This window comes from Rana temporaria, chromosome 4 (genome assembly GCF_905171775.1).
Source record: "Rana temporaria chromosome 4, aRanTem1.1, whole genome shotgun sequence".
NCBI lineage: Eukaryota > Metazoa > Chordata > Amphibia > Anura > Ranidae > Rana > Rana temporaria.
This window is the reverse complement of record NC_053492.1, coordinates 418,125,120-418,145,192: the sequence shown is the minus strand read 5'-3', so window position 1 is coordinate 418,145,192 and position 20,073 is coordinate 418,125,120. Positions and strand designations below refer to the sequence as shown.

Here is a 20,073-nt window from a genome sequence, read left to right as displayed (position 1 = left end):
TATTCGGGCGCTAGCGGTGAGGTTTTAACCCCTGCTAGCGTCCGAAAAAGGGTTAATACCGCCCGCGTTTCGGGCGGTATTACCGCGCTTTCCCATTGATTTCAATGGGAAGGCGCGGTATATAAGTGTCTCCAGATACGCCGCCGTAATTTCAAATCTGCGCCGGCGTATCGTTACGCCGATTCTCAAAGGCAGATACGCTAAAAAAATAGGCTTCCTCCGCCGATGTAACTTGAATGCGGCGGCGTAGAATTGTGTGCAATATTACGTTGGCCGCTAGGGGCGCTTCCGTTGTTTTCGGCGTAGAATATGCAAATTACCTAGATACGCCGATTCACAAACGTACTTACGGCCGGCGCAATTTATTTACGCCGTTTACGTTAGGCTTTTTCGGCGTAAGGTTGTTCCTGCTATTAGGATGCGCAGCCAATGTTAAGTATGGACGTCGTTCCTGCTTCGAAATGTGAATTTTTTATGTCGTTTGCGTAAGTCGTTCGCGAATAGGACTGGACGTAATTTACGTTCACGTCGAAACCAATACGTTGTTGCGGCGTACTCGGGAGCAATGCACACTGGGATATGTACACGGACGGTGCATGCGCCGTTCGTAAAACACGTCAATCACGTCAGGTCATCATACATTAGCATAAAACACGCCCCCCTTCCACATTTGAATTACGCGGGCTTACGCAGGCCCCATTTACGCTACGCCGCCGCAACTTACGGAGCAAGTGCTTTGTGAATACTGCACTTGCTCCTGTAAGTTACGGCTGCGCGGCCGTAAGAAGAAGCACAGGTACATGAATCTAGCCCAAGATTTGTTAGACCCAAAAGTGCTATTTTTTTACCACTACTATTCCTTTAGATTGGCTTTTGGAATTTACAAATGCAGCAATTTAGAAATCAGGTGAACGGTTTAGGGCTGGAAAACACTTTTTGATAGCTAAAAGGTGAATATTATATACAACTCCATAGATCAGACCAAAATGAGGGACACATAAGAAGGAATGAGGGACAGAGGGACATTGCTCCAAATCAGGGACAGTCCCTCGAAATCAGGGACAGTTGGGAGCTATAGCCAAGGGGTTGTAATTCCTGCCGCGGCTGTAAAGAAAAGCATTGTGGCGGCATTCCTCAACTACTCCCCTTTTTGCTACGGGGGTGGCCACCGCCTGGGGTGTAACATATGCCACAGCCTGTGGCATATGTTACACCCCAGGCGGTGGCTGCCCTTGTAGCAAAAAGGGGAGTAGTTGAGGAATGGTATAAACGCGGTTCAAACACGGGTTTTACCATCCCATCCCCAAATGCAAGTGTAAACAAGCCCTGAGATTTGGACTCAGAGGAGGCTGAGAACAATAGAAGGCACATTTATGAGTTAGGAATACATAGGTAGATTCAGGTACAATGGATTAACTTTAGGGCGGCGTAGCCTAGCCTGTTTAGGCTACACCGCCGTAAATTAGCTAGGCTAGTAATGATTCTCAATATACTTACCTGCTAATTTACGGTGGCGTAGCCTAAAACGAGCGGGCGTAAGGGCGCCTAATTCAAATGGGTTGGGGGGGGGGGGCGGCGTGTTTCATGTTAATGAGGCTTGACCTCGCGTTTTTGAAGTTTTTTGTCACTGCGCATGCGCCGGGCGACTACATTTCCCAGTGTGCATTGCGGCTAAGTACGCCGTACGAGCCTATTGATTTCGACGTGGACGTAAACGACATAAATCCCGATTCGCGGACGACTTACGCAAACGACGTAAAAATTTAGAATTTCGCAGCGGGAACGGCGGCCATACTTAACAATAGTTAGTCCACTAGAGCATAGCTCTAAATTTAGGCGGCCTATCCCTTACGGAAACGACGTAACTCGACGGTGTAGGCCCGGCGTACGCTCGTAAATCGTCGGGAATCGGCGTATTCCCTCATTTACATAATCTAGGCTGGCCGCAATGTAAGCGCCACCTAGCGGTAAGCCAGAACAATGCAATCTAAGATAGGACGGCGCAAGCCGTCCTATCTTAGATATGTTTAAGTGTATCTCTGTTAGAGAATACACTTAAACATAGGTCGGCTTAGATTCAGAGTTAGGTCGGTTTATCTGTAGATAAGCCGGCCTAACTCTTTCTGAATCTACCTAACAGACTTCAATAGAATGTATTATTTTCACACCAGAGAGTCACTAAACTGGTTACCAGGAGTCCATAGTCCCCTCATAAATACTATATAGGTCTGTGGTAGCTATGGAGATAGACGACAACACTGCACAGCATACAATATATATGGGGATAAGTGCAGAGTTCTTCCACTTCATAATCATTAAAGTACCGGCGTTGCTAAAACAGATTAGTGATGTCTATTGTTCTAATGGATTACAGGTTTTGAACTAAACAAGAAGGCACTGCGCCTGCGCCGGACACAGCCAGACACGCCTGCGCACACTGAGCTTTGTGCTGAAGTCAGTCCGCCGTCTGGTCTCCATGGAGACGGAACACCGCGTCCTTCTACAGTGCGCTCCCGGGAAATGAGGAGGACGGTTCGCGGGAGAGCGGACAGGTAACTCCGGCATTGTGTCTTCTATAGATGACTGGGGGGACCATCTGATGTGTGTGTGTGGGGGCTGGGATCTGTCCTATGTGTCACGTGGGTTCCCTGCATCCCCAGTATTGTGTTCATATTTCCCTATCATTGTATATATTGTTAATGATTTATAAAGTATGTAGTCACAGCCTTGCACCTTATATATCTATGGAAACCCAAGGCAAGGCGACATTGTCAGTAGTTCTTATTTGTGACACTTTTAGGGCGTCTCACCCTAGAACGCAAGCGTTTGTGCACATTTTTGCATGTTCTGGTTGTGGCATCCCGATCATTTTAATAGGTTGGCAAACGCACGGTAACACGCCAAAAGTAACTACTCTTACCAACCGCGCAGTACCATGCGATTTGGTGGCTGCAAACACACTGGGGTAGATTCAGGTAGCAATTACGCCTGCGTATCCATAGATACGCAGCGTCAGGCTCCATACGCAGCGTCAGGCTCCATTCACACCTAGGCGACAAAACGCCCGACGCTCGATACGCTGGAGGGGCGAATTTCCATTGCTGTCTATGAGATGGTTCACATCTCACGCCAAAACGCTGTACGCCTGCCGCCTGAAAACAAGTCCTGGACCCTTTTTTTCAGGCGGCATTGGCGTTCGGCCATAGACAGCAATGTTAATTCTTTGTAAAAAAAAAGTAAACGAAATCGCGGCAAAATACGCCGCGGACGCGGCGTTACAATGTGAATGCAGCCTAATGCTAAGTAGCGCCTGCGTATCGAGTTTCTGTATTCAGAAAGCTCGATACGCCGACTGCAGCCTAAGATATGACTGGCATAAGGCTCTTATGCCGTCGTATCGTAGGCTGCATTCTTACGATGGCCGATAGGTGGCGTTCCCATAGTGGTCAGCGTAGAGTATGCAAATTGCATACTCACGCCGATTCACAACCGTACGCGCGCCCGGCGTTCGCATTTTACGTTGTTTGCGTTCGTCGGTTTCTGCGTAAGGCTGCTCATGCTATTAGCAGGAGCAGCCAATGCTAAGTATACCCGTCGTTCCCGCGTCGCGATGTTTGAAAATTACGTCATTTGCGTAAATGAATCGTGAATGGCGCTGGACGCCATTTCCGTTCACGTTAAAGTAAATGACGTCCTTGCGACGTCATTTGCCGCAATGCACGTCGGGAAAGTTTCCCGACGGAGCATGCGCACTACGTTCGGCGCGGGAACGCGCCTAATTTAAATGATCCACGCCCCCTACGGGATCATTTAAATTACGCACGCTTACGCCGGCCAGTTTTACGGAGCGCCCCCGCAAATTACGGAGCTACTGCTTCGTGAATGAAGCGTAGCGCACGTAATTTACGGAGGCGTAGCGTAAAAACGGTGAGTTTGGGGGGTGAGTACCAATGAATGTCCCCCGCACACACCTCGTAAAGGGCAGAGCGTTCCTGTACGGTGCGAGAAATACGCTTTCCTGCGCTGCGTTCTAGTGTGAGCCTGTCCATATTGTACGGCGTTGTTGTGACGGAATCATACAGAACTGCTGTCATTTCAGGGATCAGGAATTGGAGGTAAATTGTTCCTCTTCCTTGTTGGGTGGTACGGGCAGGGCCCGGGACAAGGGGGGGCTGGAGGGGCGGCTGCCCTGGGCACGGTGTTATCATGTGAGGTGGGGGGCACTGTGAAGAGTTTAAGGGGGAGGGGATTTGTGTTAGGAGTTTGGAGGGGCAGCAGGAGAAAATAAATGTTCTTGGAGGGATAATTTTTAGGGGGGTGGTTCTAGGAGTGGTGATTCAGGGGGATTTGTGTTGCGAGTTAGATGGGAGAAGAGGATTTGCGCTAGGAAGGGGGATTTGGGGGGTTTGTGCTAGAAGAGGTGCTATGGCGGGGGATTTGGGGAGCATGTGCTAGAAGAGGTGCTATGGTAAAGGGGGAGGGGATTTGTACCAGGGGGTGAATTATTTTTCGTTTGGGGGTTATGTGCTAGGGGGGGGGGGATTTGTGCTAGAATGGGATTTGTGCTAGAAGAGGTGATATGGCAGGAGAGGGGATTTGGGGGTTGTGGTAGAAGAGGTGATATAGTAGAGGAGGGAGTGGATTTGTGCTAGGAGGGGGGATTTTGTGGGCTTGTGCTAGAAGAAATGCTAAGGGGTCTTGATTTGTGCTAGCAGGGGATTTTTTTTTTTTGGGGGGGGGGGGTTGTGCTAAGAGGGGGGGTTTCTGTGCTAAAAGGGGGATTTGGGGGGGTTGTGCTAGAAGAGGTGATATGGTAGAAGGGGTGGGGGATTTGTGCTAGGACAGGGGATCTGGGGGGGGGGGGGGTGTGCTAGAAGAGGTGCTATGTTAGAGGGGGGGGGTTTGTGCTAGGAAGGGGGTTTTGGGGTGTTTTTGCTAGAAGAGGTGATATGGCAGAGAGGGGGAAAGGATTTGTGCTAGGAAAGGGGATTGGGGGGGGGGTTGTGCTAGAAGAGGTGCTAAGGTAGAGGGGGGGGATTTGTGCTAGGACAGGGGATCTGGGGGGGGGGGGTGTGCTAGAAGAGGTGATATGGTAGAAGGGGTGGGGGATTTGTGCTAGGACAGGGGATCTGAGGGGAGGGGTTGTGCTAGAAGAGGTGCTATGTTAGAGGGGGGGATTTGTGCTAGGAAGGGGGTTTTGGGGGGGGGGGGGTTGTGCTAGAAGAGGTGCTATGGTAGAGGGGGGATGGAATTTGTGCTAGGAGGAGAAATCATTTTTGTTGGGGGGTGTGTGTGCTAGTAGGGATGATTGAGGGGGGGGGGTTATTTGTGCTAGAAGGGGGATTTGGAGTGGGGGAGAGAATGTGTACTCAGAGGCGAAATTTGAGGGGTGGAGGATTTGTGTGTAAGAGGGGTATTTTTTTTTTGGGGGGGGGGGGTGGTATCTGTGCTGGGATAGATGGGGCAAAGATTTGTACTGGGAGGGGAGATTTCAATTTCAGAGTGGGGGGGCTGATTTGCACTGGGAGGAGGGGGAATTTATGCTTAGGGGGTAATCATGCAGCTTGGCGACCAATTGTTTTTTAGGGGAGGGTTTTGCTGACACATAATGCTCATACATATTGGGGAGGTCATAGTTTGGCTCCTGATGACCTTGTCCCAGCACTGGCTAAGGAGCTCGTTCACATTGTGTGCGCTGAGCTGTGTTTCTTTCCTGCATTGGATAATTGCAGGTCCCCCTACGCTTCATTCACACGCCCATTCTTTTTTTTTTTTTTCTCTCATTCACACGCCCATATATTTTTTCTGATGTTATTACAGATCTAAGAGAAAAGTTCCTGCATAACAGTCAGTAAAATACTTGCATATAGATGCTTTAAAATGCGTAAAGACGTGTTTTCGGTACATAATGATAATTTATTTTTCCTCTTTGTTGCATCCACCTAGGTAAGTATGAAAAAATCCCATACTCCTCTTTTAAGGACATAATGTGCTAGTAGTATGCATTGCATACTAGCACATTATGATAGACTTACCTTTAAAAACAAAGCCCTCCAGCGGCGTGCTGTCACCACTGACAGGGCTTTCATGTTCACCCGGTCTTCCTTCCAGGTTTACGTGTTTCGGCCGAGACGTGATGATCAGTTCAAAGCACAGTGTGTATATGTAGGTTCAGGAGATATTAATTTTACCTATTTATTTATTCATTTTAGTATTTATATAAGCTGACCTGCAGCTAAGAGTAAGATAACTGAGTTTGACAAAGATGAGGTCATTTGAATCATGAAATAAAATGACAATGTCGGCTAAGAGATCGTGTATTGTAGCCGTTTGCCTGAAGTTCACCTTTACATGCAGCTTTTTCATCTTTGATTGAAGCATACATTTAGGCCCAGATTCGCGTAGGGAGCGCGTATTTGTGAGCGGGCGTAACGTATCCTATTTACGTTACGCCTCCGCAACTTTGACAGGCAAGTGCAGTATTCACAAAGCAAAGTTGCGGCGGCGTAGGGTAAATAGGCCGGCGTAAGCCCGCCTAATTCAAATGTGGAACATGTGGGCGTGTTTTATGTAAATTTATTGTGACCCTTACGCTTTTAATGAATGGCGCATGCGCCATCCGTGAAAGTATTCCAGTGCGCATGCTCCAAATTAACCCGCAAAAAGCCAATGCTTTCGACGTGAACGTAAATTACGCCCAGCCCTATTCACGAACGACTTAGGCCTCGTACACACGACCGAACATGTCTGCTGAAACTGTTCCGTGGACCAGTTTCAGCAGACATGTTCGGTCGTGTTTACGGCCGACCGGACAAATGTCCGGCGGATCGGACAGGTTTCCAGCAGACAGGTTTCCAGCGGACAAATGCTAAGAAACATGTCCGCTGGAAGCCTGTCCGTCGGACTTTTTTAGGTCGTCTGTATGACTTACCGGACATGTCCGCTGGGCCGCCATCCCTCGCATGCGTCGAAGTGATTCGACGCATGCGTGGAAGCATTGACCTTCCAGGGTCGCGCACGTCGCCGCGTCATCGTCGCGGCCACGTCGTGACACGTCACTGCGTTTGTTTTCCGCTGGGATTTTGGTCTGATGGTGTGTACAGCCATCAGACCAAAATCCGGCAGCGGACATGTCCGATGAAAACGGTCCGCGGACCGTTTTCATCGGACAGATCCGCTGGTGTGTACAAGGCCTTACGCAAACAACGTAATAGACGGAAAAATCGACGCTGGCCCAACATCCATACTTAACATTGGCTGCACCTCATATAGCAGGGGTAACCTTACGCTGGAAAAAGCCTTACGTAAACGGCGTATCTGTACTGCGACGGATGGGCGTACGTTCGTGAATAGGCGTATCTAGCTGATTTACATATTTCTAGGCGTAAATCAGCGTACACGCCCCTAGCGGACAGCGTAAATATGCAGTTAAGATACGACGGCATAGGCGACTTAAGCTGGTCGTATCTTAGCCAAATTATGGCGTATCTGATTCTTTGAATCAGGCGCCAAGATGCGACGCCTCAGACTCAGAGATACGACGGCGTATCTGGAGATACGCCGTCGTATCTCCTACGTGAATCTGGGCCTTAGTGTCCTTATTTTGTTAATGGTACTTGTGTAAGTGCCGGCTTCTGAGACATACATTTAAATTGATTGCTTAATGCTATTTTCTGTTATTGCAGCTAGAAAAGACCCGGAACGCCTGTATTAAATGGAGCCAGAGACAACTGTAGCTGATGGAAGACTGGAAACATTACAGATCTACAAAGTACTCCAGTGTGTTCGAGATCAAGACAAAGAGCAGATCCAAAAACTTACCCAACTCGGAGTCCCGAACCTCATAAATCTCACTGAGCCCCGCAATGGAGAAGGGGCGCTACACCTGGCCGCTGTGGCTAATAATGTGGACATGTGCAGTTTTCTGCTTAACATCGGAGCTTACCCTGATATACAAGACTTAAAGGGGCGCACCCCTGCCATGAAAGCAACAGAGTTAGGACATGACCTGGTACTGCAAGTTCTTGCTGAAGCCCGGGCTGACATGACAATTGTTAATAAAGAAGGAAAAGGTAATTATGACCTTCTACAGACTGACCATTATGTGGATTTATTAGCCAGCCCTTTGTTTCATATTAGAGCACCTAACGCTATGATGGAGAAAGGCAGAGTAGGTGTCTTCATGTTGTTTACTCGTTACTATAGGAATGCCGCAAAGATAGATGGAGGAAGTCTTAGGTTTAAGACGCATTGCTGTCATTCAGCTGCTAAAAACATTATGTTTTTTTTTTTTCAAATATGAATTTTATTAACCACTTAACCCCCGGACCATATTGCTGGTCAAAGACCAGAGCACTTTTTGAGATTTGGCACTGCGTTGCTTTAACTGTCAATTGCGCGGTCGTGCGACGTGGCTCCCAAACAAAATTGGCGTCCTTTTTTCCCGACAAATAGAGCTTTCTTTTGGTGGTATTTGATCACCTCTGCGGTTTTTATTTTTTGCGCTATAAACAAAAACAGAGTGACAATTTTGTAAAAAATTAATATTTTTTACTTTTTGCTATAATAAATATTCCCCAAAAATATATAAAAAAAAACATTTTATTCCTGAGTTTAGGCCGATACGTATTCTTCTACATATTTTTCGTAAAAAAAAAATCGCAATAAGCGTTTGATTGGTTTGCGCAAAAGTTATAGCGTTTACAAATAGGGGGTATTTTTTTGGCATATTTATTAATATTTTTTTTTTCTAGTAATTTTTTCGGTACTGCGACATTATGGCGGACACTTCGGACACTTTTGACACATTTTTGGGACCATTGGCATTTTTATAGCGATCAGTGCTATAAAAATGCATTGGATTACTATAAAAATGCCACTGGCAGTGAAGGGGTTAACACTAGGGGGCGGGGAAGGGGTTAAGTATGTTCCCTGGGTGTGTTCTAACTGTAGGGGGGGTGGCCTCACTAGGGGAAATGACTGATCTTCTGTTCATACATTGTATGAACAGAAGATCAGCATTGCTCTCCCTGACAGGACCGGGAGCTGTGTGTTTACACACACAGCTCCCGGTCCTCGCTCTGTAACGAGCGATCGCGTGTGCCCGGCGGCGATCGCTCCCGCCGGGCATGGGAGTCGGGGGTGAGCGTGGGGCGCGCGCGCCCCTAGTGGCCTGCGCGAGAGCCAACGTATAGCTACAGGCTCTCGCGCAGGGGAGCCGACCTGCCGCCGTATAACTGGCGGCTGGTCGGCAAGCAGTTAAACACCAAAAAAGGGCGGGGCCCCCACAGTACAAAAAAAAGAGCGTGAATATTGTCAAAGGTATAAAGCCAATGTACAGTGCTTAAGATAGCAACAAATAACATATAGTTCAGTTCACATGGTAGATTAGCACGATACATCGAGCATTCGCCTCCTAAGAGGTTTGGGTCAACAAATATCAACTTACATGGAAATGCCAGGAGGTAGAGGGCACCCCCCCCCCCCCTTGCTTTTTCACCTTTTCTTAAAAATAAAATTACAATTGGGGAACAGGAATAGAGGGGAGGGACATCAGATAAAGGGGAGAGACAGAAAAAAGAAAGGGAAAGACATGGTGGAAGTTGAAGGGAGTGATCACAAATCGAGCATGAAGAAGAAGAAGAACATTATGTTTAACCACCTCAATACCGGGCACTTGCAGCCCCTTCCTGCCCAGGCCATTTTTCAGCTTTTAGCACTGTCACACTTTGAATGGCAATTGCACGGTCATGCTACACTGTAACCATGTGATTTATTTATTTTATCATTTTCTTCACACAAATAGAGCTTTGTTTTGGTTGGTATTTAATCACTCCTATGCCCCCCCCCCCCCCAAAAAAAAACACAAACATTTAAAAAAAAAAAATAGTTTTTCTAAGTTTCTGTCAGTAAATTTTGCAAATAAGTAATTTTTCTTCTTTGCTGATGGGTGCTGGTGCTGATGAGGGCGGCACTGATAGGCTGCACTGATGAGGTGGCACTTATGGGCACTGATGAGGAGACATGAATATGCCGCACGTATGGGCACTGATAGGTGGCACTGATGGGCACAGATAGGCAGCACTGGTGGGCACAGATAGGCGGCATTGATGGGCAGCAGTGATGAGCATTAATGGGCAGCACTAAAAGCCAGCACTGACTGGCATCACTTGAGGGCACTGATTGCTGGCACTTTTTGGCACTGGTTGCTGGTACTTTTGGGCACAGATTGGTGGCAATTATGGGCACTGGTTGGCACTGATTGCTGGCAGTGGTGGGCAATCACTGCAGGCACTTAATTGTAATCAAAGGTCAGAGGGATGGTCAGATTGCGCATGCAGGACCCTAAAGGCCTTAATGTTGTTGTAAACCCTTACATATAATTATTAAAGTTACTGGCGTCACATTATAAACAGAAAAAAAACAAATCCTCCTACATAAGTTGTACCTGTCTATCTGCAATCTTCTCTTCTCTGCATCCACTCAAAGTCCAGAATTTTTTAAAGCTTGTTTGACCTTTATGAAACAAGGGGGGGGGGCTTAAGTTACACTCTTCAGAACTCAGTGAGGAGAGCTCTAAGAGCTGATTGGAAGGAAAGGACACACCCCCCACAGTGCACAGAAACAGAGCTGAGATTGTCAATCCGCTGGAGGTCCCTCCTCTGTCCCCATTTTTCTCTTGGTGTCAGGAAAATATGTCAGAAATGATTCATACTGATAGCAGAGGTAGCGTGAATGGGCCAGCGTAAGCGCGCCTAATTCAAATGAGGATGAGGGGGGCGTGTTTTATGTAAATGACTACTAGTGACCCGACGTGATTGACGTTTTTTACAAACGGCGCATGCGCCGTCCGTGGACATATCCCAGTGTGCATTGCTCCAAAGTACGCCGTTTCGACGTGAACGTAAATTACGTCCAGCCCGATTCGTGTACGACTTACGCAAACAACGTAAAAAGATAGGCCTGTTTCGACGTCCATACCTTGCATGGGCTGCACCACCTAGGGAACAGCTTTATCTTTATGCCGGCGTATCTGTAACGTAAACGGCTTAACTAATTGCGACGGGCGCACGTACGTTCGTGAATCGGCGTATCTAGTCATTTGCATATTCTACGCCGAACTCAACGGAAGCGCCACCTAGCGGCCAGCGTAAATATGCACCCTAAGATACGACGGCGTAGGAGACTTACGCCGCTCGTATCTTAGGCCCACGTACACACGAGAGGATCCATCCGCTGGAATTGATCCGCGGACCGGCTCCAGCGGATAGATCCCCTGGTCTGTACAATCCAGCGGATCTGTTTCCGCTGATTTTTATCCCCTGGGATGGATTTGCAGCGGATAAAAATTTGAAGACATGCTTTCAAATCTATCCGCTTGAATCCATCCCAACGGATTGATCCGCTGGTCTGTACAGACTCACCGGATCAATCCATCCGAATGAATCCCCCGCATGCGTCGTAATGATTCGACGCATGCGTGGAATTCCTTTATATGACAGCGTCGCGCACGTCGCCGCGTCATGATCGCGGCGACGGCGCGACACGTCATCTCGATGGGATTTCGGCGCGGATTTCGATCCGATGGTGAGTACACTCCATCGGATCAAAATCCTCGCAAATCCTCGAGAGGATTTATCCGCGGAAACGGTCCGGTGGACCGTATCCGCGGATAAATCCTCTCGTGTGTACTAGGCCTAAGCCTAATTTAAGAGTATCTGGTTTCCAGAATGCGCTTAAACTTACAACAGCGTAGATTCAGAGTTACGACGGCGTATACTGATACGCCGGCGTAAACGTACCTGAATCTGGCTATTAGCCTAATTTAAGCATATCTGGTTTCCAGAATACGCTTAAATTTACGACGGCGTAGAATTAATAGTTACGACGGCGTATCTACTGATACGCCGGCGTAAACGTACCTGAATCTGGCTAGGAATGTAACTTGGGGTCTGGTCTCAATGCTACAAATATTAATAGGAAATGGGTCTGCATATCATTTATTTTATAGATCGGTAGCATTTCTATAGCATTTACAGTTTGGTAATTCCATCTTTGTTTTATAACCTGAATTATACATTAAAAATAATCATGTTTATTTTTATTTTTCTCTAGGAGTTTTGTTCTACTGCATTTCCCCCACGAAGAGACACTTCCGCTGTCTTCAGATACTCCTGGATTGTGGCGCCGATGTTAATAACACTTCTACCAATGGAATTCCAGTGCTCCTAGTCGCTTGTGAACAGGCTCGTGAATGTAAAGAAATGTGTCTGAAACTGCTGGAAAGAGGGGCTAATCCCAATGCTTGCAATCCAGTAAGATGTTTGAATTACACTATTTATACAATGAGCCCTACTTCAGTTTGTATTTAGTATATTAGAGCGAATCTACATGATTCAAACTCAGAATCTGATGTAGTAGCGCACCCCCTATTGAGCTGCAGTTAAACTGGTACCCCCCACCCTGCACAGCCAGGCACACCAAATTTTCACAGGCACTCCAGAGAAAGAACAGTCAATTAGCCAGATTCAGGAAACTTACGACGGGCGTATCAGTAGATACGCCGTCGTAACTCCAAATCCGCGCCGTCGTAACATTAAGCGTATGCTCAAACTGAAATACGCTTAAATGTTGCTAAGATACGACCGGCGTAAGTCTCCTATGCCGTCGTATCTTAACTGCATATTTACGCTGGCCGCTAGGGGCGTGTACGCTTATTTACGCCTAGAATATGTAAATCAGCGAGATACGCCTATTCACGAACGTACGATTGCCCGTCGCAGTAAAGTTACGCCGTTTACGTAAGGCGTTTTCAGGCGTAAAGTTAGTCCAACAAATAGCTGGCCTAGCCAATGTTAAGTATGGACGTCGTTCCCGCGTCAAATTTAGAAATTTTTACGTTGTTTGCGTAAGTCGTCCGTGAATGGGGCTGGACGTAATTTACGTTCACGTCGAAACCAATAAGTCCTTGCAGCGTAATTTGGAGCATGCGCACTGGAAAAAACGTCTACGGACGGCGCATGAGCCGTTCGTTTAAAACGTCAATCACGTCGGGTCACTAGTCATTAACATAAAACACACACCCCTGTTCATCATTTGAATTAGGCGCGCTTACGCCGGCCCATTTACGCTACGCCGCCGTAACTTAGGAGGCAAGTGCTTTGTGAATACAGCACTTGCCTCTCTGACTTACGGCGGCGTAGCGTATATGCGATACGCTACGCCGCCTCAAAGTTAAGCCAGTCTTTCTGAATCTGGCTATATGACTTTGTTTTTGTTATTTATTGAGAGAAAATAACTTGGATAGGAATGGGAGGTTATGTGATGCCCACTTGACTTTAGCAAAACTTTAGGGACATTTTTCCGGTATACAGTCTCTATATACAGCTTCCTCCAGCACACATTTGCTTGCAGAACCCAACTGGATCACTGTGTGAAGATCTGACAGTCACTCGGTCAGATTAAAGGCATTGGCCCATTACAGGCAGAAACCCGCGGCCCCTTGGTTGTGCATAAAAAATATTAGTGTCCAGCTTGTAGTCAGTTTTCCTTCTGTGGCTACTGATACCAACACCACCTCTTCGGGCCCTGCCAACCCACCTGGCTGCAGCCTAACCCTTTACTAGCCTTCCAGGCTAACTTCTCCACCACAGTCCTCCATACTGACACTCACCAGCCCAACCGGCTGACTCTCCGGCTGCATTCACACCTGAGCGTTTTGTCGCCTGAAGCATGACGCTCCAAAACGCCAGAGGGGAAAAAATACATTATTCCCTATGGAGATGGTTCACATCTCCACTCCAAAACGCGAATTGGGCGGATTTGAGCGTTTTAGAACATTTATATTACCATAGAAAGTAATGGAAACACTCGATTCAAGCGTCTAGCGCGACAACGAGCGTTTCTACGGGCGTTTTGTCACTTTAATCTGTTCTGTGAAATAGAACATTTCACCCAGGCAGAAGATAAAAAAATCTACAAACATAGCAACAAGTGATGAAAGAGATGATCATTTTTCCTATTGGCTAAAATAAAAAACGTCGAAGTTCAAAAACGTCGGACAACGCTGTATGCAAAAGCACGAATACGTGTGAATACGCGCGACAAAACGTCGGAAAAAACGACCAAAAACGCTACGCTCAGGTGTGAATGCAGCCTCAGGAGATCTCCCAGTAGTGCTGACTTGCTCACTGCTGTTCTCTCTCTTGCTTCCGTGCCTCCAGGAAAATAGTTTTGAGGCACGTCTGTGATTAGTTTTTTTGTTCCCTCACAATTGAATAAACATTTTCCAAGAGTGGTGATTCCATAATTTTGCCAGGGGTTGTATTGTCCTTGTTCAGAAAATAAATCCAACCTCGCTATCAGCGTCCATTACATGGTTGTCCATCATTTGAGAATGATCTGTTTTCTGCATGAGCCATAATCGGTGGATAGGGTAGGATAGTCCACGGAGGTGGACCAAAATACGTCTGGAAAAAATTCACACGATATGCTCCTAGTAGAGTTCAGCAGGACCAACGAATGTCGTTGTCCCCAGGGTGAGGAAACAGACGAGGAGGACGTGCTTTCTCGGTGGAGGGGGGTAAGGTTTGGAATGATTTACCGTTGGTCCTAAAAAAACACCACCAATTTGCTAAGCTCCAGGAGGAGTATAAAGACCTTGCTCTTCCAAAAGTGTTATGGGGGCCTATAGGCCACTGCATCCTGGCCAGTTAAGGATCTAGACTTATGCCGCGTACACACGACAATTTTTTTTTAATGTCATTAAAAATTATTGTGTGTGGGCTCCAGAGCATTTCTCTTTCGTTCATAGACGGACACAGCCTTCATTGACCTTAGGGTTATATCCGCTTTCACTAGGAGAGTTTTTGGTAGGAAGAAGCATAACCCTAAGGTCAATGAAGGCTGTGCCCGTCTATGAACTCAGAGAAATGGATTTTACGGTGAGTACAAAAATCCTTTTTTCTCTTTCGTTCATAGACGGACACAGCCTTCATTGACCTTAGGGTTATGCTTCTTCCTACCAAAAACTCTCCTAGTGAAAGCGGATATAACCCTAAGGTCAATGAAGGCTGTGTTCGTCTATGAACTCAGAGAAATGGATTTTACGGTGAGTACAAAAATCCTTTTTTTTTCATGACGTTAAAAATGGGCATTAAAAATTTAGAACATGCTCAAAATTTTCGTGTTGTTTTTCACGTTGTCGTTTTTTAATGTCGTAAAAAATGGTCGTATGTAGGTTTTAACGACGTGAAAAAAACATGCATGCTCAGACCAAGTTATGAGACGGGAGCACTCGTTCTGGTAAAACTAGCGTTCGTAGTGGAGATAGCACATTCATCACGCGTAACAGACTAAAAAGCACGAATCGTCTCTCACCAAACTTTTACTAACACAAAATCAGCAAAAGCAGCCCTAGTGCTTGTTCATGTCTTGTAGTGCCAATGTCTGGAGTGCATGTTCCACATACCTATGCACCACTCAGCTGTGTGGTTATTTTAACTACAATTAAATTAATTACATTTTTTAAAGCAGAACTCAAGGATAACAAAATGAATAGACCTGTTAAGGCAAAAATAAATAAGCAACATTTGCTGCGATACCTTAAAGTGTTTGCAAAGTCACACTATGACTTTACTAGTATCCCCTCTGGATAATGCTGGCATTAACTATAGTGTGTGTGTGTGTGTGTGGTTTTTTTTTTCAAATGAAAAGGTTAAATACTTTTCCCCACACTGCCGCTGTGCGGTCACATGATCCCCCTCCGAACTTCTTCCTCGATCTACACATAGCAGCGGGAGGGGCTGAGATTCCCCTGTGATATCAGCTGATCAGCAGAGGGAAGTCACATGACCGCACAGCGGCAGTGTGGGAAAAGGTATTTAGCCTTTTAATAAAAAAAAACACACACACTATAGTTAATAACTGCACAATCCAGAGGAGATACAAGTATTTTTGCTGCATATTACAGCTGAATAGCGGTGGAAGGGGTGGAGGGGAGAGGACAGACTCACTGTTGAGAACAGGATGACAGAGGCATGTAACCTGACCACCGTATTATGGCTCAGCAACCATTATTATCATGGTCAGCACAGACAGGAAGACACAGGAACAGGCAGGATCAACCAGGTGTATTACAATATAGAAAGGGACAAATTACATGGCAAAAGCACTGTGCTATAGATCTTGCCTTTAAATTAACAGGATCCTTTTTTTTTTTTTTTTTTTTTTTTTTTTTAGGATTGCAACCACTATAAATCTAGAGCTGTTTCCATCAGTAATTCCTTTCCACCACTAGATGTACTTAATCTTTGAGGGTGAATAACTGCTAGCATTAATGTTTACTCAGGGCATAGTCTGCCACTGACACTCCCCTGAGGGTTCTCTGGGCTGGGCTCAAAATAATACTGCACTAAACGGCACTCACATGTCAAAACTTGCATGCTGTTCAGTGCAAGAGTAAGGATTGCTTACTGTCACTGCAACATGAGAAGAGAAAGGACCTGGGACATCACCAGACTAGCCAGAAGACACTTGCATGAGTAAAAAGTGTGTGTGTGTATATATGTAAAAATATATATTTATTATTAATATATATATATATATATATATATATATATATATATATATATATATATATATATATATATATATATATATATATATATATATATATAATGTATTTTAGCAGGGGGATAGGGGGGTTGTAAAATTTTGTATAACATAAATAAAAAATGACCTTCTATTATATCTCTAGAACACAGGTCGAACAGCTCTAATGGAAGCAGCAAGGGAAGGAGCTCTGGAGGTTGTTCGCAGTATTCTGGAGAAAGGAGGAGAAGTAAATGCTTATGACAATCAGCGGTATCATGCTGTACATTTTGCTGCCAAAGGTGGCTTCATAGGGGTAGGTTTGTTTATTTATTTATTTATTGCATTTACTCCACAAGGTTAAATTATCGCACTAACTGAACAAGTGTGCGTTTCAGTGCACCGCAGATGAATATTTTGGGAGTAGCAGAGATTCCTCATCCAGTATTTGTTCAGAGAAGACAACACTATTGAGCTTTGGCCACACTCACATTTATGAATTTGGCAACAACGGGCCAGATCCACAAAGAGCCGCCGTAACTTAAATATTCTGATTTAAGTTACACTGCCGCAAAATTTCTACCTAAGTGCCCGATCCACAAAGCACTTACCTAGAAATTTTCGGCTGTGTAACTTAAATCCGTCCGGCGCAAAGCGTTCCTATTTTCATGGGGCGAGTCCCATTTAAATTTGGCGCGCTCCCGCGCCGGACGTACTGCGCATGCTCACGACGTCATTTTCCCGACGTGCATAGCGCGGTTTTACGTTACGCCGAGTTTTGTGAATCGCGCCGGGTAAAAAAAGTTCCGTCGGGGGAAAAAAAAAGATACGGCGGAAAAAAAATAAATAATAAAAAAAAAAAATAACAGCGTCGCGGGTAAGAAGGGTCTACTTTTACAAGGTGTAAACAGTTTACACTTTGTAAAAGCAGCCCTAATTTTACACATGCTACTTGATACTTACGGAGAAAAAACGAAGCGTAAAAGCTTTGTGGATCTCCGTAAGTGCTAATTTGCATACCCGAAGCGGCATTTCGACGCAAAATGCCCCCAGCTGCGGATGCGGTACTGCATCCTAAGATCCGGCAGTGTAAGTCTCTTACACATGTCGGATCTTCTGCCTATCTTTTGGAAACTGATTCTGTGGATCAGTTCCAAAGATAGAAACAGGGATCCCTTTTGAGGATCTGGCCCAACATTCTTAAAATGGAACTTCTCCCAAAAGGGAAAGTTCCACTTCTTTGCATCCTCCCTCCCTCCTCTTTACTTATTGGAAGTTTTTGGGGGTTGGGAGGAGCAGGTACTTGGTTTTGACAGGTACCTGCTCCCACTTCACATATCACCCCCCACCCCCTTCCTACCCCAGCAGCCTTCTGGGACACATCACAGGTCCCAGAAGACTGGGGGACCAATCACAGCATGGCCCGCTCATGCGCAGTGAGAACCAGCGGTGCGACCGCAAGGCTTCACTGCCAGTTTCCCTTACTTAAGATACCGGCGCCTGGACCTGAAGCCGATTGACGAATCAGCTTGAGTGAGGGCAACGCCGGATCCATGACCAGGTACCGTATATACTCGAGTATAAGCCGAGTTTTTCAGCCCTTTTTTTAGGGCGTCAGTGCTGAAAGCTGAAAATTGGTCTGGGCAGGAAGGGGGTTTAAGTGCCCAGTAATGAAGGGGTGCCCAGAACGCACGTCAAAAAACGCAGCAAGCACCGCAAAAAGCATTGCAAAAATGCTCAAAAGCAACATGCATAGGTGTGAATCGAGCCTTAAAGGAGTTGTAAAGGTAAAAGTTTTTTTACCTTAATGCATCCTATGCATTAAGGTAAAAAAACATCTGACAGCACCGCCCCCCCCCCGAGCCCCCGTTTTACTTACCTCACCGTTCGAAAGTCCCGGGCGCGTGCTTGTCATCCTGCTCGGTTCCCAGCCTGGCCGTTGATTGGCTAGGCTGGGCGGATTGATAGCAGCGCAGCCATTGGCTGGCGCTCCTGTCAATCACAGCGGATGACGCGGCGCGCCGGGGGGCGGGGCCGAGTGATACAGTCGGCGGCTATGGCCGCTGCTGTATCACGGGAGCGCGCTCGCAAAAGCTTTCCACCATGCGAGGGAGCTCGCATGAACGTGGAAAGCTTTTGCGAGGAGGAGCCGAGACAGCCGCCGAGGGACCCCAGAAGACACGGATCCGGGTCACTCTGTGCAAAACGATCTGCACAGTGGAGGTAAGTAGAACATGTATGTTATTTAAAAAAAAAAAAATTGTACCTTTAGTGTTCCTTTAAAGAGGAAGTAAACCCTGATAGGTTTTGCTGACAATGACTGACAATGCTGCTGTCCAAAGGTGTCTCTGTTGGTCCTTCTTCCAGAGTGGAGGCCCTCTAATACAGGAGATGTGTTACTGGCCAAATCAGCAGGTGAAAACAGAGGGGGAAAAAGCCTACAAATATTTTTTGGGTTTAATACTGCTTTAATGAATATAATTTTTACTGTTTTCATATGAGAATGGCTGAACTAGTTCATCCCAAACTTATAAACCCAACTTCAGCCCAAATATATTTTATTTGAATATTAGGGGAGGTGGAGAATCGCTGTCAAGTCTTTACTGTATCTGTGTTCCTATTAAGGAAATTTTAGGAAATTATAAGAAATCTTTCCAGGATGGACACAGACTGGGCACAATTGATCATTTAACCACTTCAGGCCCGGGCCAATTCTGACACTTCGTTTTTAAATTTTCTATTTCTTGCTAGAAAATTACATAGAACCCCCAAACACTATATATGTTTTTTTAGCAGAGACCCTAGAGAATACAATGGCGGTCATTGCAACTTTTTATCTCACACGGTATTTGCGCAGCAATTTTTCAAATGCGTTAAAAAAAAAAAAAAAAAACTGTTTCTTGCTCTTAAAAAAAAAAACAGTAAAGTTAGCCCAATTTTTTTGCATAATGTGAAAGATGAAGTTACGCTGGGTGTGACGGTATCGGTATGATATCCCCGTCAAAGATTCCCTTCTTCCATAAGAACATCACCCCAATATTCCACTAGGAGGAATATTCCTGAGATCGCCCATTAAGCCACACATTAGTCCAGGCTTACTGCTAGAACAAGACAGACATTAATGTTATATCACACAGCTTATATGTCATTTCCAAAACTGTTACAATGACAAATCTCCGCCCCCCTCACACTGGGGCTTCCATACAGATGATTAGGCAGACACGACGGAGCCGATGCTGAAAACACATTTTCTTTAGACAATGACATCAAGGACGCTGATTACTAGTTGTACTAAATACATTAACTAGACAGCTCGACCCCGCATATAGAGAGATAATTACCACAATGGAGCAATCAGAATAATTAACACAAGCCACTTAAACACAGATCTCCTTCACACAACACAATAGATCAATTAACCTTTAGAAATAGTGAGGGGACATTAGCACGTCAATAACCTGTTAGCCAGGACAGAATCTCACA

General features: G+C 45.9%; 1 protein-coding gene across 1 annotated transcript in view; it reads left to right on the top strand.

Moving 5' to 3' along the window:
* Positions 1–2,338: 2,338 nt before the first annotated feature.
* The window catches only part of ANKEF1 (ankyrin repeat and EF-hand domain containing 1), a 53,416-nt gene continuing 35,681 nt past the window's right edge, over positions 2,339–20,073 (top strand). The window contains exons 1-4 of the mRNA XM_040351311.1: positions 2,339–2,552; positions 7,686–8,072; positions 12,115–12,314; positions 16,757–16,906. Coding sequence (XP_040207245.1) covers positions 7,715–8,072; positions 12,115–12,314; positions 16,757–16,906 — 708 coding nt within the window. The 5' untranslated portion in view covers positions 2,339–2,552; positions 7,686–7,714. The remainder of the gene's footprint in view (positions 2,553–7,685; positions 8,073–12,114; positions 12,315–16,756; positions 16,907–20,073) is intronic.